The 18,344-nt window shown below is 40.4% G+C and overlaps 3 protein-coding genes across 3 annotated transcripts; 2 read left to right on the forward strand and 1 right to left on the reverse strand.

Moving 5' to 3' along the window:
• The first annotated feature begins 265 nt into the window (after window positions 1–265).
• Window positions 266–9,240, forward strand: pif1 (PIF1 5'-to-3' DNA helicase homolog (S. cerevisiae)). Its single transcript, XM_085253954.1, has 13 exons — window positions 266–293; window positions 522–1,083; window positions 1,250–1,373; window positions 1,539–1,664; window positions 2,440–2,593; window positions 3,200–3,314; window positions 4,432–4,538; window positions 4,748–4,887; window positions 5,479–5,585; window positions 5,687–5,774; window positions 5,918–6,063; window positions 8,489–8,680; window positions 8,983–9,240. The coding sequence occupies exons 2-13, from the start codon at window positions 532–534 to the stop codon at window positions 9,028–9,030; spliced, it is 1,899 nt and encodes a 632-aa protein (XP_085110080.1). The 5' UTR covers window positions 266–293; window positions 522–531; the 3' UTR covers window positions 9,031–9,240.
• A 445-nt stretch (window positions 9,241–9,685) lies between these two features.
• On the reverse strand, window positions 9,686–12,439 carry LOC146553863 (cytochrome b-c1 complex subunit 6, mitochondrial-like). The gene is made up of 4 exons (XM_085253956.1): window positions 12,282–12,439; window positions 11,848–11,904; window positions 10,132–10,293; window positions 9,686–10,058 (listed from the first exon to the last, which is right to left on the reverse strand). Exons 1-4 carry the CDS (start codon window positions 12,327–12,329, stop codon window positions 10,026–10,028), a joined length of 300 nt encoding a protein of 99 aa, XP_085110082.1. The 5' UTR covers window positions 12,330–12,439; the 3' UTR covers window positions 9,686–10,025.
• Window positions 12,440–12,597: 158 nt separating this feature from the next.
• Window positions 12,598–18,123, forward strand: nsun4 (NOP2/Sun RNA methyltransferase 4). The gene is made up of 8 exons (XM_085253955.1): window positions 12,598–12,706; window positions 13,903–14,122; window positions 14,384–14,531; window positions 14,619–14,773; window positions 14,900–15,060; window positions 15,178–15,302; window positions 15,458–15,590; window positions 15,727–18,123. The coding sequence occupies exons 1-8, from the start codon at window positions 12,614–12,616 to the stop codon at window positions 15,868–15,870; spliced, it is 1,179 nt and encodes a 392-aa protein (XP_085110081.1). The 5' UTR covers window positions 12,598–12,613; the 3' UTR covers window positions 15,871–18,123.
• Window positions 18,124–18,344: the final 221 nt, after the last annotated feature.

The following is an 18,344-nucleotide window of genomic DNA, read 5'->3' on the forward strand; positions in this document are numbered from 1 at the left end:
AAATTTGAAGTGAGAATAGCTGCTTTGTTGAGATCTCACCGGACTGATTTGTCTGCCTTCATTGTAATTTCCGGATAGCCATGTGTATTTCACTCAAAAGTCAACGTCACGACAACGGGCTCACTGATTGGTCGCAGGAAGCAAGGGGGCGTCATTTGTCATCTCCCATTGGTTGTAATGTTAAATCTCCTCTCTCTGATTGGCCGGGAGCATCGCTTTGCTATTGGCTGATCTCACGCACCGACAATTTGAAAATCGGCGTTCAGAAGTGCAGGAGCAGCTGACACACAAAGGTTAGCACAAATGTATTTTAAAACAGTGTTAAGAGGTTGATTTTAAACCCGGATCGCATATTTAGCTTTGTTGTTTGTTTAGGTTGAGTAGTACAAGCACGGCTGCTTTTGAATTCAGACTTTCTTAAACCATAGTAGCGTTTCCTCTTTGTAAGATTCATGCACTCTGGCAGCTACAGTGTTATTAGTTTTACTGTTAATTCATGTTAAGTATGTTTTTGTGCTCAGAGTCGCTGTGATGTTATCGGGAGAGGACGGCGCACAGCTTCAGTGCACTGTGACGGTGGAGCAGCTCAACAGCTCGGGACAGGCCACCCGGAGGAAGGTCATCCGCAAAGCCTCAGTAATTCTGGGCCGGAATGAGTACCAGGAGATCATCCTGCGAGTCCACGACGGCAAAGTGCCCCAAAGCTACCATCTGAAAGAGTTCAAACTTTTCACCAAGTTTGCCAGAGATGGGAAGTGCACCGTGAAACTGGTCCCTGAAAACATCCAGGTCCTCATGTCAAACTGTCCAACTGACCAGCTTAGCCTCTTTCTCAAAACCCTGAGCATCAAACACCAGGCCTGGCAGGGCAGCAAGCCTCTGAGCAACCGAGAGAAGCTCAAGGCCGGCCTGCCCCGCAGCTTCGAGGCCATCAGCCCCCTGCAGCAAAAAGACATCCAGAAAGTCAAGGAGCTGAGAAGCAAAGTGGCTCCTAACGGACTGACGGACCGCAGTAATAGGATGACCGCTGCAGGTACAGGACAGCAGGTCAAACGCTCCAGGAGTGACTGTAACTTCAGCCCAGTGAGTTGTACACACAGCACTCTCTCCCATTTACATTCAGGTTGCGTCACAGCAAACTGCAGGACTGTTTCCCACAGGAGGCACTGGTGTCCTGAACACATTCTCTCTGTTCACACTGTGGGTTACACTTAAACAAAGATGACAGCAGATATTGTCATTGTTCCAGGTAAAGGCCAACCCGAGTAAGAAGCCAATCCTCTCCTTACCATCACGCAAGCTTAACAAAGAGCAGGCTGCTGTTCTCAGTGCAGTGCTGAGTGGCAAGAATGTCTTTTTCACCGGAAGTGCAGGTAAAAAGTGCACAAAGATAAAGCTTCACAGTGATGACACTGAGAAACTACTTGTTTTGTCTGACTGTTCTGCTAAATTACAGGCTGCATCTTGCTTATAAAATCCCTCTTGTGACATTTTCATCAACACAGCTTGGTGTAAATATTGCTCGGTTGTGTTTTCAGGTACAGGGAAGTCCTTCTTGCTCAAGAGAATCATGGGATCTCTTCCACCAAAGAGCACTTTTGCCACAGCCAGCACGGGAGTGGCTGCGTGTCACATCGGAGGAACAACGTTACACAACTTTGCTGGTCAGTCAATTATCTGAAGTGTGTTAATATAATCACTGTGACTATCTGGAGCTCAATTTATTTCCCACAGCATCAACAAGATGACACAAATAATTGGTCAATTTACAGGTATCATTTTTTTAAAGCTTGTTCTAAAACTGAAATGGGAAAATTGGTTATAAGCACAAACATAATTATTCTGCTGATCCTTTTCTTGGAGTCAACTGTTAGAGCAGCTCCTTTTCTAATCAGGTCTGAAGATCCTTGGCTCCCCAGCCTGCATGTATTAAATTGCGAATACATCAAGATGCTGAACCTTGATTTGCTTCCATTGGAGTGTGAGGTTAAGTGCTTAGCCTTAAGCAAACAAAAAAGCACTCAGATTAATGTGCGTGTGGCAAGAACACACTTTGAATGCTCAAATTGGATAGAAAATGTAGAAAAACTTTATATAAGTACAGACTGCTTAAAATTACAGGTTTTAGTGGATATAGCTGATAAATATGGATAATCGTTTTAGCTGTCCTTATAATTGGCCCCTTCTTTGTTTCTTTACTCGGTTAATTAAAACCACATCCTTGGACTCATTTCAATGTCTGCTTGATGCCCCGTTTCACTTTATGAATCTTTAAATCTTTGAGGCGGGCTCCTCGGATATCTTTTCACTTTTTAACAGACCTTTTTAATTAAATCTTAATATACAGTAGGATGTGAGCTGAGTATTTGCAAGGGTGTTAATCATTTTTGTTCTTCCTGGCTATCTTCTTTCCATTCTCTGAATCATTGCTCTTTCCAGGTATTGGCTCAGGCTCTGCCCCAGTGGAGCAGTGCATCGAGCTGGCTCAGAGGCCCGGGGTGCTCCAGCACTGGACTAGCTGTCGACACCTTATCATTGATGAGATTTCCATGGTGGAGGCTCAGTTCTTTGACAAGCTCGAGGCAGTAGCTAGGTGAGGATGGTGATTCAAAGATGGGCTCCTGGACTGAGATCGAAAATGACTTTGTAATGTTAATTTATTCCAAAATGTAAATGTACATACTAGCATAGTCCATAGCAAGTGTTTGCTTAAAGTTTGGTTTTGTTAGAGCTGAAGTCAAGAAGATCTTTTATTTTGTTAAATATTATTTTACTTCTTTATTTTGATGGCAGTAACAAGTCAGTTTAAATTAGATCTGCAGTATTGTAAAAATTGCCTTAAAACAACGCACACATGTGGACCAAGAATTAAATACACTAAGAAAATCTCTGAAAAGAGAAATTTAAAGCAGTTCTATCTAAACAAACCACAAGGCTTGTGAAACAATGTTCTTTGGACAGATGAGACTAAAGTGGAGATGTTTGCTCATAACACACAGCACCACACAAACACAGCATGTCAGCACAAACACATCATAAAAACTGGTGGTGTGCTGATTTGAGCTTGGTTTGGAGCCACAGGACGTGGACACTCTGGTGTCACTGATTCTACCACAAACTCCTCTCTGAGTCGAAGTATTCTAGAGTCAAATTTGTCTGACAGACAAATGCTTGGCTAAAACTCTTTGAAATCTTGCAGGTCGGTGAGGAGGTCTACCGAGCCATTTGGAGGGATCCAGCTGATCGTTTGTGGTGACTTTCTTCAGCTGCCTCCAGTTTCTAAGGGAAAAGAAAAAGCCAGCTTCTGTTTTCAGGTCAGATCATAGTGGAGCCTCTTAGAAGTTGAGGTAACGCTTTATAATACAGCTTGTAACTAAGGGTCTAACTTCCCACTTTTTTAAAATTTTAAATGACAATGTAAAAATATTTACCTACAAATAAAACAAAGACGTAGGTACATTAGAATACGGCGGTAACAAGTCAGGAAAAAGCATTATTAATTATCATGCAAGTAAATTTAAGTGTGCTTAAATAATTGGACGTAATGTGCAAGTACTTTTGAAGTGTTGCATAACTTTGGGTGTTTTATAGAAAAGGAAACCCATATTACTCTGTTATTCATTTTAAGTAATTTTAAATGGTGCCCAACTTCCAGGTATTTTACAGGATAAGAGACGGTCTTTTCCTGTACACTCGTTTTGAAAGTTATGTTTGAACAGTGACTGTGAAAGGAAACATACGCTTGCAAATTTTGATGGTATTTACTTTTTTTTCTTGTAAGTTGCTAATGGAAAATGGCCCATATTGCATTTAATTTGCTAAAATAAAAGGACATTTCAATAATAGAACATCCATTATGCACGTCCACATATGTGATGTAAAAAGGTGAGACTGATCCACTCCATGCTACGCCCGTGTCCTGAAAAGTACAGCGTATTTGTGATGCACTATAAGGAAATATTGTTGGTTTTTTTTCTGCAAAATTATCATAAAATTGCCATAACTTAAATTTTCTTAGAGTACAGGTTGCTGTAAAAGTCTAACCCCCTTACGCGCTTATTCTAGTATTTGTATGTAAATAAACTTGCATTGTAATTTCAAATAAAATAGTGAAAATCCATTTAATTACAGAGTGATTAGGCCCTTAGTTCCAGGCCTATTATTTAAAGTAAAAGAAGTTTGGAAAGAAACTGGCTTACTTAGAAGAGCAATTTTTAAAAGATGACAATATCATATTTAATGCATTTATTTGTGTAAACTAGATGTTAAGGCTGTGATTTCTATGCATTGTTAAGCATTTACTTTTCTGGTGCTGAGAGACTGCACTGAGTCGTTGCATTTTTCAACACGTCTATTCTGTTCTGCGTATTTCCTCGAGAGCATTAATGCATTTTTGGGGAAGATGAACTTTTCCACTTTCTGACCCTTCAGGCCAGGAGTTGGCGTAAGGTGATCCAGATCAATATGGAGTTAACGGAAGTGCGGAGGCAAACAGACCAGAGCTTCATCTCCCTCCTGCAGGCAGTGAGGGTGGGGAGGTAACCCTGTTTCATTATCACATTTTGTTTTGTTCAACTAATGCAATCTCACCTGAAATTGTATTACACCATGTTGTTTCCACTTATGTACGTATGTTATAAATGTCCTCGAGGCTGTTAAGGTTTTTGAATTGGTCTGATTGGGCAGGAAAAGTTTTAAAGGAAGGTTGTGGTTTGTTTGTTTGTTTTTGTCAATTAACACAATTCAGGGTGACGGAGGAAGTCACAGCCAAGCTGATCAAAAGTGCCAACCATCAGATTGAAAGGGACGGTATCCTAGCGACCAGGCTGTGCACACACAAAGATGACGTGGATCTCACCAACGAGAACAAACTCCAGCAATTACCAGGTCTGAATTCTTCTGATTGCCCCGCCCACAAAAAAAAGAAACACGTGTTACTTTGTTTGGTTTGGATCCAATTGAAAATGGACAACACATATGGCAACCTTGTTATAATCCATTTCCTCTCAAGAGTGTGGTCTGTCCTGCCTGGCAATTTGAGAAATGTTTTATTTATTTATTTTCCAAACTGTTTCATTAACTGGCATAGACATTTCTGATCGTCTGAACAAAAAACCATAACTTTGTGAAAAGCTCAACTCTGACTCTTTTTCCTGCTGTTTCTATACATTCAAGTTGTGTTTACATGTTTCTGCCTCCCCAAATGCCCAGTTTCACCCAAGATGAACCCCAAACAGGTGCTTTCAGTCTCAACAAGGTGCTGATTTTGTCATTTCCTGTAGTGGTGTACCAGTATTTTCATGGACACAACTATTCCGGAAACTTTGGAGTGTATTTGGCCAACAGTAGCAACAGATTTTTATATGTATGTTTAAGGTCTTCCCTTTCATTTCCCCCATCGCATTTACTGTCTGTTTACACATTCCTTTAAGAAGTACCACTAGTTTTCAGTTGAATTAATCTCTCACTGCTCCTTAGGGTCAGCGCGTCTGTTTGAGGCACTAGACAGCGACCCAGTGCTGGTCAACACTATAGATGCTCACAGTCCTGTCGGCAGGCTGATCGAACTCAAAGTGGGAGCTCAGGTGTGTGTGCGCGTACGTGTGTGTGTTCCCAGAGAAACCATTTTATTTTACACAAACCCTTTTTAACACCTGCTTTACTGCTGCTTGCTTGTATTTTTAAGGTCATGCTGACAAAGAACTTGGATGTTGCTCGAGGTCTAGTGAATGGAGCACGAGGTGTCGTGGTTGATTTTGAGTCTGGAAAACATGGTCCGTACCTAGCTGTGAAAATATATTTGTTAAAAATCCTACGGAAGCAATGGCAAGACAGGATTGCATATTAGTTTGACTTTTTTAGGAAACACACTTGTCTACATCCTTGGCATCTTGTCCAATGCTGTTTGTTTCCACAGGACTCCCACGTGTGCGTTTCCTGTGCGGCGTCACAGAGGTGCTGAAGCCAGAGCGCTGGGTGTTTAAGTCCGGTGGTGGGATCCACCTGAGCCGACAGCAGCTGCCACTCAAATTGGCCTGGGCCATCTCCATCCACAAGAGCCAGGTCAGTAAACATTCGGTGCTCACTTCCCGATGATGACCTTATATTTTCTTTGTAGAGCACGTTGTTTGGTGTTGCCATGGGACACCAGTGTTTTATGTGGGTTTGTCTTTGATAAACTGTTTACATGATTATTTAAAAAGTTAAAATTAAAAAATGAAAAATTAGTTCAAAACTGTGAAGCACGGTGGTGCACTGTTGCCTCACAGCAACAAAACAAACAACAAAAAAATGGCATGATTAGGTCTAATTCCAGCATCATATTATTCACTTTGCCTCCTGGTTAACATGAGAGTGAGAGGAAGACAGAAGGCAATTTCAGAGGTGCAGATGGTGCTCATTTTTGTATTTTTCTTTTTAAAAAGAAAGCTTGAGTATGTTTATATTTGGATTGTCTTGCATGCCAAATTATGTTCAATGGTCCACCGCCTTGCAACAGCTATAAAATGGATTGTATTGAAATGTTGTACAAGCAGAGCCTGTTAGTTGCCTTAAACTCTTTGGACATGTTTGCACTTGTTACTGGAAACATATTTCTCTCCTTTTGTAACTATAAAAATATTGTTTTAAACTTGATCTAGTCACATGGTTTGCAGATGGTGAACATTATACCTGCTAAACATCTTTTTCTCTCTGTCACCAACTTTGAAAAGCTGCACTTTGTCAGTGTTCAGTGTAATAAATTAAAAATGTGGGATAAAAAATTAGAAAAAGGAATATATGGAATATAATGAATATTTAATTTACTCTATGTTCCACTACATGGAAATATTTGCCATCCAATATATTTATTACTTTTATCTTTATTAGTTTGGACCAGTTACAAAAATGGAACAGTGGTGGCTATGCAGTAAAAACTACATAACCTAATCGCTACAATTGCTGACTTTATTTAAAAAAATAAAATAAAATAATTCACATTGTGATCAATTTAAAAATCAGTTAATCGCAGATTCCTGTTTGTCACTATGAGCGAAGTACAGAGTTCCTCTGTTTAACATGTTCTGAATGTTCAGCTTGATTTCAAAGGCTTTTTATTGTCTATAGCTGACATTAGCAAACATATTGTAAAAGTAACAAGTTGTTTTGGCTTGTTGGACACACCACTAATTTAGTTTTCTTTTCACATCTTAAAATATACCAGAATAATATCTTTATAAATGTAAGATTTTTTTGATTTTTTTTAATTTATTTATTTTTAATTATCTCTTCATTTTCTGAGATTTTAACACAAATTTACTTGACTGGCTCTCTGTTAAAGAGTTGGCCAGACCAGGGTCTGTCCTCTTCCTCTCTCTTGTTTTCTCCCTTCCTCACTGTTCTAATGCCACCTAGAAAGCACAAAAACAACAATATCACATAGAAAGTCCCACTGGCCATTTTAAATCGTATAATGAACGTATAACAGGCAGGGAAAACTAAGTGCAACAATTCAATTTGAAGGAAAATTGCTATAGAGGCCCAATCTAACCACAAGCTGTAACTCAACAATTGCCAATCTTCCGCTCTGCTGCACCAACACACTCAATATCCTAACCTCCATCTGAGAATCTAGCTAAAGGTAAAAGGGTCATCTCTGGATAATTGGGTTAATTGGTAATGACCAATGAGTGCAAACGGGTGATCTACAGCAGACATGTCAGGGCACAAGGATGTAAAAATTAGATTCCATACCAATGTCCTCATAGTGTGACCTGAATAAATTATAATTTCAGGTTGGAGGTGTATACGCTGGTCAGGTGAATCTGAAAGTTGATGCTCCTGGCCTGTCACAAATCTTATACTATAGACTAAACAATTACCCTTTGTTTGTTTCCCTCCAGCTAACAAAAAGCTGGGATCTTGTAAAATTTAAAAATGCAATGATTTTATTCACAACAAAACAAAAATACACATCAGATGTTTAAACTGAGACATTTTACCATGTCCTGAAAAATATTAGCTCGTGATGAATTTGATGGGGGCGGCAAATGTCTCAAAAAATGGGGGCGACAAAGGCTGGAAAAGTGGTATTAAAAAGAAACAGCTGGATGAACATCAGGTCAGAAACATTATTGGGTTTTAAAAGAATAATAATAATAATAATTTTCTCCAAAGTCCAGCAGCTGGTTTTCTCAGTGTTTAGATGTTTATGGACTGTTGCTAAAAGAAGAGTGGACGCTACACCCTGTCCCAACTTTTTTGTTTTAAGAGCTGTTGCTGCCATTAGATTCAAAATGAGCGAATGTTTTCTTTAAATGGTACATTGTGTTTTTATTTGCAATTTAAGCAGCAACATAACAATTTTCTAATTGGGGTTTGTAGTTGAATCCTAGAATCGAGTAGTCAGCTTTTTGGGTTTTTCAAACACTGGACTTCCATCAGTACATGTTGTTTTTATGTAACAATGATGGTTATCATGTTATGGTTTTATGCTTTTGTTTTGAAGGGAATGACGCTGGACTGTGTGGAAATATCTTTGGCTCGTGTGTTTGAGAGTGGCCAGGCTTACGTGGCCCTGTCTCGGGCTCGGAGCCTCGAGGGTCTAAGGGTCATGGACTTTGACCCCCGCGTGGTCCGGGCAGACCCAGAAGTCCTCCTCTTCTACAGAAAACTGAGGAAGGAAAGGTTGCTCATGCAGGTGAGGGCAAATATTACCTCAGCCTGTAGAAGATGTTTATTCGTATCTCACATTTTCATTTTTTTTTCAGTTTCTCATTTTCATTTTTATATAGTTTAATGTTAAGCTCTGCAGTTTCACTTCAATGTTAAGTTTATGTTAAGCAGAACAAAATGAGACCAAATCTCTCAGGTAATATTTTGGAAAGCTCCTTTTTCCCTAGAGTTGGTGAGATGGATCAAACTACACTGGAGTGCTGTGGATGAAAAACTTCATTCACCAGCTGTACTTATGATCTTCTTTGTCCTCATTTTTCTCTGCAGGCCTCCATGGATGATTTTGTTAGCAACAATAAAGAAAATGCATGGTGAGGCTGGCTCTAAATCCACTCTAATGATATGCACTATGTGCATGAGCTATTGAGCTATTTCACCATTTAACCTTATTTTCTTGAGACTTCAATCTCTACTTGGAGTCACACTGCCACCATCTGCTCATCACTATACTTTTTTTTTTTTTTCAGAGGTTATTTTTTTAAATTATTTTTTTACATGTATTCAAATAAAATTTTAGCCAAATTATTTGTGTGAAGTTTTTTATCAGTCCTTAATATTTAAGGGAGGAAAAACACTCAAACAATGACGCTCCTTGGCTTTAGAGGTCTCGGGGAGAAAATAAAATCTATAGCTGCCTTTAGTCACCGAGTGGCAGCATCCACTCCTAACATTCTCCCACCCGTTTGGGATGATGTAAGGGAATTAACCGTGTCTGTGTTAAAGCTGTGGGGAGAGAAAAAATGCTCTGATCTAATTAACTTTACCTCAACTGCTTTTCAAAAATTGCAAACGTGGGACAAGTGTTCCAGTGCATGCGCCATTAAATAGAAATGCCAGAGACCAATTTTGTGTCATCGTAAACATCAGTGAGACCATTTAGCGTTAGTGGCTGGATAAAACTAATTAAACCATCAGTCATGGAGTCCTCCCGAGAACGCGGATGCTCTGAAAAGAAGCAGCTCAGACTAAGTGGAATCCAAAGACAACCTTTATTTTCTGGTCAGCAGAGTGACGTCATGACCAAACCTGAGCCGGTTTCCATTACTGTAGCAGCATATTTGCTCCAACATTCCACCTCATCACATTTTCATTACAGCCAATCCCTTCTTGACACAAATTTTTAAAGTGTATGCTCCAATATGTTATTAGTGACTCTTGATGTCGATACTGCTATCAGCTATATTAGTATGCACTGCATACAAACAGGTGTCAGGAACGTAGTCAAAGGGAATTCAGGAGAACAACAACAGGCTTCATTTGTAGATTATTTTACATTATCAGAAATTATATCGGGTCTACTGGACGGGTTGTCATTTCACATTGTGGAACAGCTTGTGTGCGACCTGTAGAGACAGAAAGTGAAGATGAGCATCTTCACTAGGAGAATAATCTTTCCTTTGTCTAGCGCACACTTACACAATGGTCCCGCGCATGCAGGAAGTCAAAGAGTTCTTCTGTACACTCCTCATCAGTGTTGGACCTTGAACTGACCCGGGTTTCACAGAGCTCCAGACGCTCCTTGTAGTGCACACAGTGTTCAGTCTCCTCACACTTGGCTCTTATCGCTTCTAGAGGATCCTAAAAAGAAAGGAAGCCATGCTAATCATCAGGAAAATGATGGCAAAAACTCTGGTAGGAAAACAACTCTCAAACCATGAAGGTGATTTTATAATGAAGTCAGAGGTTTAATAAGCCAGGCTTTCTGTGTGCTCAAAATGGGGCGTTTTATTCAATTCAATTTTATTTATATAGCGCCAAATCACAACAACAGTTGCTTCAAGGCGCTTCATATTGTAAGGTAGACCTACAATAAATACATACAGAGAAAAACCCAACAATCATATGACCCCCTATGAGCAAGCACTTTAGCAACAGTGGGAAGGAAAAACTCCCTTTTAACAGGAAGAAACCTCAGGCAGAACCAGGGTCAGGGAGGGGCGGCCATCTGCTGCGACCGGTTGGGGTGAGAGAAGGAAGACAGGACAAAAGACATGCTGTGGAAGCATCATATTACTCAAAATGATCCCTACGAGTGCCCTTTGGAGTGCTGTTTATTATTTCTGTAGAAAAATGTTAATCAAGTGATTTACTCTACCGAGCAATAAAACAAACCTTTTAAGCTAATTATTTTAACACTTGGGTGCTCTCAGTGCTGCCGTTTATCTCTAACATCATGGCTGCGCTCAGAAATTTTAAACTGGATCCATTTAAACATTGAAGGTTACTGTCCCACAGCCTAATGTGGAAACTGCATTATTATTTTAGCAGATCAAAGTGAAATTAATTTGAATGATTGAACAGGTATTCTGCTGTCCGTTCTGTTTTCTAGTAGGTGCAATACTAGCAGTACAAAAGAGACTTAATAGCAGATTAAAACAAAATATAAAACATTTATACATGTTTTTCATCACCAAATGAATACACGCACATGAGTCAGTGAAAATACTTCCAACTGATTTTAACTCACAACTCTGAAGATCACCTCCAGACTAGGTTATATGTTTTCAGCGTAAGTTACCAGGTACACAGAGAGCTGATTTCCTAAAATATAAAACTCTGATGTTAAGCTTGAGATCCGTCACTAAGCCACTAAACTTACCTTGTTGTGCACCACTATGCTCATTCCTAGCTCTTCCAGTAAATATTTTAAGACCTATACTATATCTAGTGATGTAAAAATCTGGTATTTTGATACATTTCTTTTCCTTTCAAACACAGAAAACAAACTGATTTCTCCAATATCCATTACTGGCATTTTGTTTTCTTTAATCAACTTATTTACACTGTTCAGATCAGCTGGTTATTGGGTTTGTTGTGCATCAAACAAGTTTTGCAAGCAGGGAAGCTGCAGAGTGCCCTCTGGCGGACAAAATATTCATCAACACTTATACCATAGAAGAAGGGTGTTTCTTTTGTTTGTCTTTTTTAAATATATAATTCGTTATATAGAAATGCTGATACCAATACACAGACACATAGGTAATATCGGCTGATAATACTGGCCCGCCGATAAATCAGTCAGACTTTAACCCATCCGGTATGAGGGTTTTTTCAACCTTTCGTCCTACATAAAAAGCTGTTTGTGACCAGAATACATGTTGTTATAATAAGTATTAATAAATAAACAATTACCACCAACTCTTCCTCCTCTTCTTCCTCCTCCTCCTCCTCAGCAGGGGCATCTTCCTCCTATTCAGAGACATTTATATCAATGTTTTAAAATCCAGTTACAACCCAGCACAGCTTACAGATTTATAGGGCTTTTTTTAAGTTTTGTGTACATTTTTATTAATTACGTTAAAGAATGTCCAGATATTGTAATCACCTAATAAAACTGTGCCGTATGAAACGCACTGAATCAGTCACAGTTAAAATAAGCAGTCTCTCAGGGTAACACCGTCAGCTGCCAGCCTCGTTTAATGGCGATAATTATATTAAAGGGTCTTAAAAGGAGCTGACAGTAAACTCGCAGGTTACACCGCTAAACTGAGCAGCAGATTTGGGTAACTTCGTCAAACACACACACAGACCAGTCTATAAAGACACAATACGATATTTTTCGGTACCTCATCGTCGGGGTCCCCGTGTGTGAGCATTTTTTTCTCGAAAACCATGGTTATGTCTGACAATTTTACAAAATAAAACTCAGAAAGCTGAAACTCCTCGGTTTCACTACTTCTGTTCGAGGACGCGAGGTCGGTCACACGCCGGAAACTACTAGAAGGATAACCGGATAACGTTTCCTATTGGTTGACTGAAATTATTGATGTCCATGTGAACCAATAACAGATCTCCATTTTGTATAAGGCCCTACCCCATTCAAATATTCAATGCGTGCGGAACCATTGTTTAACTGTCAGCGCAAAGTCGGACGAAAAAAAAGCAGGGGCACGGCAAGATGGCGCTGCTCTGGGACACCAGCCTGCTGTTAAGAAAAGTTAAAGATTTAAGATGTTTGACACCCAGACGACACCGAGTGAAAGAGAAATGGGTACGTGCTCAACATTAATAATGCCAGACAGTATTTGCATTTAGATCTCGTGTGGCTGCTAAACACAGTGAAAAAGAGAAAAAATGGTAAACTCTGTAACATATTGTATTAGTTAAATCGTTTCGTCTGTTACTGTCTTGGAGCAACTGTAACCCACATCATTTCCTTAGGGATTAATGAAGTATTCTCACTCTGATTCTGATATAAGGTAAAGACAGAGGTTGTACAGGTCTAAATACCTTGAAAGTTAATATTTGCCTTGACCACATTTATTCTTCAGCACAGCAGGAACTCTCTTATTAGTGAGATTGAGATCCTAATCTTTATTCAAGCTTATTGTCATTTCTTTAAGTAATCTTCAGAAATAGTTATTCGGGCTTCTTGAAGGACATTCAGAGCTCATCTTTGGATGTTGGCTGCCTTTTGTTTTGTTATCTGTCAAGATGACCCCACACTGTTTCAGGAACGTCTGGGGAGGTCCAATCCATGACTGATAGTGTTTCACTTTGTGTTTTTGTATCCAGATTTACTTGTATTATCCTGTTGCCAGTCAGACACTTCCTAGATGTGTTGCAAAGTGGATTGAAATTTGACCATACATTTCTGTGTTTATAGTTTCATCCATTTTGACGAGATCCCCAACACCCAACATGACTTTCAGATGCTGTTCATATTGTAGATAGTTTGGGGGTTTTAGCCCCTTTTTTTCTCGATTCGCCTGGTTTCTTTGGTCAAATCAGTCCAAAAATGATGTTTTTTGTCTATCAAACTGTTTTATCTTTGGCATTTTTTTACATTCATTTTACATTCAATTAAAGAAATTGGAAGAGATGATGTGTTTTGTGACAGCCTGGTAGTAACAAAGTGCCTAAAGATACAATTTAAAACTGGTTCTTTGTTAAGTTGTTAAGTTGTTTGTTAAGACACAACCCTGGTTCATCATCATTTGTTCTGAAATGATTCATAGGTCAGTGTTGTGTGGCTTTACAAAAAGAAAACTTGCCTCTGAAAATGGTCAGGTACATATATTTGTACACAGATGTACATTATAGGTCTACTCTAATTTTACACGTATTAAAGCCAGCTTTCCACTCTCCTGGGCATTTAAATTTTATATTGAAATTGGCACAAAGAGAGCATTGATAAAAATGAATTAACATTTATATTAAATGTCCTCCTCCTTTGCTCTCTGACAGGCTGCTACACGTCCCAAGCTCCCACCCACCAGATTGGCCGTGCATCACTTTGACGCCACCTATAGCACTCAGCTGGGGCAGCTGTGGCCCTCAGTGCGACTCGCCATGCTGTCAGAGAGAAAATATGGAGCCCTGCTCAATAATTTCTCCCATAACGCTGCTCTGACAGAGCTCAAAGCTCAGGGATGCGTAGATTTCATCAGTGAAAGAGAGAAAGACGGTAAGTGCGCTAGCCTCAGTCACAGTTATGGTTATTGCTTATTACTGATGCAGGAAATGCTGTGCTGTGGCAATCTCTGATGCTCTGAAGAGTTCAGAAAATTTTATGAAGCTAGCGCTGGAGTGTGAATGATTTGATTTAAATTCATTCAATAGACTATTTACTAAAACATTTCACTGGGAAAAGTCAATATCTTAGTAATTAACACTATTAAAAACTCACTTACTGTATATCATCTATTGACTGGCATGTAATTTGCAGTTCCTTCTTGCTTGGAGGAAAAATCAGAGGAACCTAGTGATGTTTCCATGAAGAGCTCTGACGCTGATGGCGAGCAGCTATCTCTAAGCCCAAACATCAAGTGTTTAGTGTTTCCGAGAGGCGACGTGACACGATTCAAGCCTGCAAGGTGAGCAATATTTCCTGTCCTGCTACTAACAACAGCATCTTCTAGCAGCGTGCAGTCTGATCCTCAGTTCTCTTTTCTCCTCTTCAGGCCAGACAAGAACGGCCTGTTGGGTTACTACCTGATGGACGCAGCATCTCTGCTGCCCTGTCTTGCACTGGATGTTCAAGAAGGTCACAGCGTGCTTGATCTCTGTGCTGCTCCAGGAGGCAAGACCCTGGCTTTGCTTCAGACCCAGGCCATCAGTAAGTCAAAGTACTTTTACCCTTTTTCAGTTTGTTTTTTGAATCGCCGGGCCAAAAGTCTTTATCACCTATGCTCTATTTGCTGTTCTGCTGTTAACCGTCCACCTGTTTGTGTTTACGTCAAAGGGTTTTTGTGCATAAATGACAGCTCAGTGTCTCGAACACTACGACTGAGGAAGGTCCTCCACAGCTATGTTCCTAAGCATTTTTTGACAAATGAGAACCTGCGCATCACCTCTTTCGATGGCACCAAATGGGGGGAAATTGAAAGCAACACTTTTGACAGAGTAAGCCAGTGCCACATTGTCACAGTCATCCTTTTCACGTTTTGCTCTTTGTCGTTATGTTTTTATTCAAAAACGTTGTTTTGTTCAGCCTTTCCTTTTTTTTCCCTCTAAATTCAGGTCCTTGTTGACGTTCCCTGCACCACAGACAGACATTCACTCATGGAGGACGACAACAACATATTCAGTAAGAATCGGACTGGGGAGAGACGCAGGCTCCCGCAGCTACAGCTGGAGCTGCTGCTGTAAGTTTGGAGGAAATGTGAACAAAATGGGCTTTGAGGCTGTTAAAGTTTGCATGGTTTCATATAAATATGCGCACAATTAAGCAAAATAACAGCTGGTAGTGAGAACTTTTATTTAGATGTTATGTAAATCGAACCCTCTGTGTTTCCCGCAGAGCGGGAATCCAGGCTGCTTGTCCTGGTGGGGAGATCCTCTACTCCACCTGCACGCTCTCACAGAACCAGAACCTCAGTGTGGTTGAACAGGCTATCTACCAAGCTCGAGAGAAAGATGGCATCCATCTACAGGTTAGTGAGAGACTTTTTTTGTATCAATAAGAAACACGTCAAAGTTGTGGGAGATATAAAACGCACAGAAACTGAAATCAGACCTCGAATAACTGCCCATTTTTCTTTTATTTCCTCATATCTCGATCACATTCAGGTTGTGGATCTGAGGCCCCTGATGCGCATGTTCGGGAACACCTTTCACTTCGCTCCGGACCTCCACCTGGGCGAGATGGTCATCCCGCACCTAGCAGCTAACTTTGGACCCATTTACATGTGCAAGCTAAAGAGGCTGACGTAGGACGTGGACTCTTGCACAAGTTCGCCTGAGACTTTCAAATACTGAGCAACTCTGCTGCCAGATTTGGAGTCAGCTGGATTTGCAAACTGCTTCTGGTGGACCCGGGCTTTCATCATAACTGTTTTCCGGAGCTTTTTGAAGCCTTCTAAGCCAACCATGACTCTCAGAGACGTTTCTCCTTTTTCCTCTGTTTTCTCAGTCCTATATGATTACTAAGCCTTAACACTGGGTCACCTTTGCAGGCTACACAGCACATGTAAATAATCTCAGTTTTAGATTGTGCAGGTAAAGCATGAGACAAACAGGAAAGAGATTTTTCCTCAGTGCAGAATTGGATCAGTCAATTCACCAGACACGAGGACAGGTGACTCTGAGCGCACAATATCCCATCCAAATCCTAACACTTTTTTTTTTTTTGCAGCTTTCTAGTAGGGTCCTTATGCTTTAAAACTAGCTGCACGAGCTGATGAATGACCTCTTTTTAGTTTCAAAGGGATGTGAGGAGTACTTCCTAAAGTCTGGCCTGCACTGACCCGTCCTGTCAGTGTCCTCATCATTCATGCTGGTCATCATGATTGATGCACTAAACTGCTGTTAAACGAATAATTAAACTGAACTTATTGACGATGTGGATGTTTAGGTTTTTATCAGTAAACCATTCAAATTAATGTAAGTTAAATTTACATTATCACTAGAAATCACCCGAGGGCACACTGTGCACCAGAGTGTTCTTTGCACAGATCTTTTCTACTGTGACATATTAAAGAGATGTGACACACAACCAGGATATGCATATGGCCGTGTGAGAAGAAGTCAAATAGTCATTCAATAAGTTGTTAGTCAGCACTTTACGTTCTTATCACATTTTGAGTGTGATTAATATTTAAGTGGTGCTCGTAAGTTACAGGCGATAGCTACAAGAAAACAATGGACAGAGGATTAAGATTACAATTAGGAAGGATGTGTCATTTTCTTTAAAGGTCTCCTCCACTCATATATAGCTATTTATGAGTTGCTGTTTAATTTTTGCCCTCTAGGTGTCAACAGTAGATCAAGATTACAAGTGTCCTGTATCTTCCTTGTCCACTAGAGGACACTGAGCGTTTATATGTGGAAATGCTACTGTAATTCCACTATGTGTGTTTGTCTTGCTGTACTTTGTCAGCTGCACAGGGATGATGTTTGTGGTTTGGGGAAAAAAACACAAATTTCCATCAGAATTACCTGCTCTCTTTAGCTCGGCAATGAAAATGGGCTTGTCTTGTTCTTTGCTTATTCATCAGGTTTGATGGCTTTGCCTAATAATGCGATATATGGCTGTGTGAGAGGAGGGCGTAATGAAAAGGCAGGTAATGACTTCTTTGACCATTTGGCTTCTCACATCTGAATCTGCGCAGCTTTCATTACTATAGCTGGATTGAGTCCGTTTTTGCATCGGCATCACTCAGAGGTGAAATGGTTCCTCTTATCACAGCCTAATGTGAGCGCAGAGGTGCCTCTTTTTCTTTTTTTTCCATCACACCGCCGATGACCCTTTATGTTGTCCTGGCCCAGGCAATGTAGCATGAAAAAAGGTGTGTGTCTCTGTGTGTGCGTGTTTCTTAACGAGTCCACCATCCACATCCCACTGTCATTAAGCTGCTCCGGAGCTGACTCCCATCCCCGTGCCGGGATGGACGTCAGCCATGCGGCTCCCAGATGAACATTAAAGAGGCAGCAGAGAGCTAAAATGGGACGACTCGCCCCGTTTTGCCCCTCCGCTTTTTTTTGTTCCACAGATGAGTGCAGATAATTTTCTGTGCGATTGTGAGTGATTACTGTATTACTGCGGTAAAAGGGGGATGTATCGGGGAATGCAGGGGGAATTAATGACACATAAAAACTATTTTTGTATTGACTGCGTTCGTCCCCAGGGCCTCGAATGCCTCCTCGCATATCTTGTGATTACCTAAACGTATTGTAAATATGTGTTTCCTATGGGCTCCTACATAAATTTACATGTTTTAACACTCAGGAGACGGCAGACTGTTAGAGATGAGTTACTCTCTATTCTGCCTGTCTATAGACTCGACTGGCTGCCTGCTTTATTATTGAATTAGCCAATGAAGCGCTGTGCGTTTGTGTCCCTATGTGTAAGCCTGTGTTAGGGAGACATGCTGTGTATTAGAAAGATGAATATTATGGATTTAACTACACACCCACATGCTTCCGCTGTGTTTTCTAGTACAATTTTTGTTAATAAACCTGCAAAAACACTAATGGTTTGATGTTTTCACCTTGTGCCTCACGAGCTCGGAATGAATGTTAAAACTGAGCATCTACAGCAGGTTGTTTTAATAGTTAAATCGGTGTTTGTGCCGTCAGTGGTTCAAAGTAAACTTTAAGGTGTCTGTTTGGTAAAGACACACATGGAGGAATGTTGCAGGTTGTAGTAGTTAAGCTGCTCTTCCTGCTGTGGAGATTCCAGCCCAGAG

Source organism: Mchenga conophoros, linkage group LG18, assembly GCF_057382185.1.
Source record: "Mchenga conophoros isolate Kocher_MC1m ecotype Shallow Benthic linkage group LG18, M_conophoros_male_GT1.1, whole genome shotgun sequence".
In the NCBI taxonomy this organism is placed as follows: Eukaryota; Metazoa; Chordata; class Actinopteri; order Cichliformes; family Cichlidae; genus Mchenga; species Mchenga conophoros.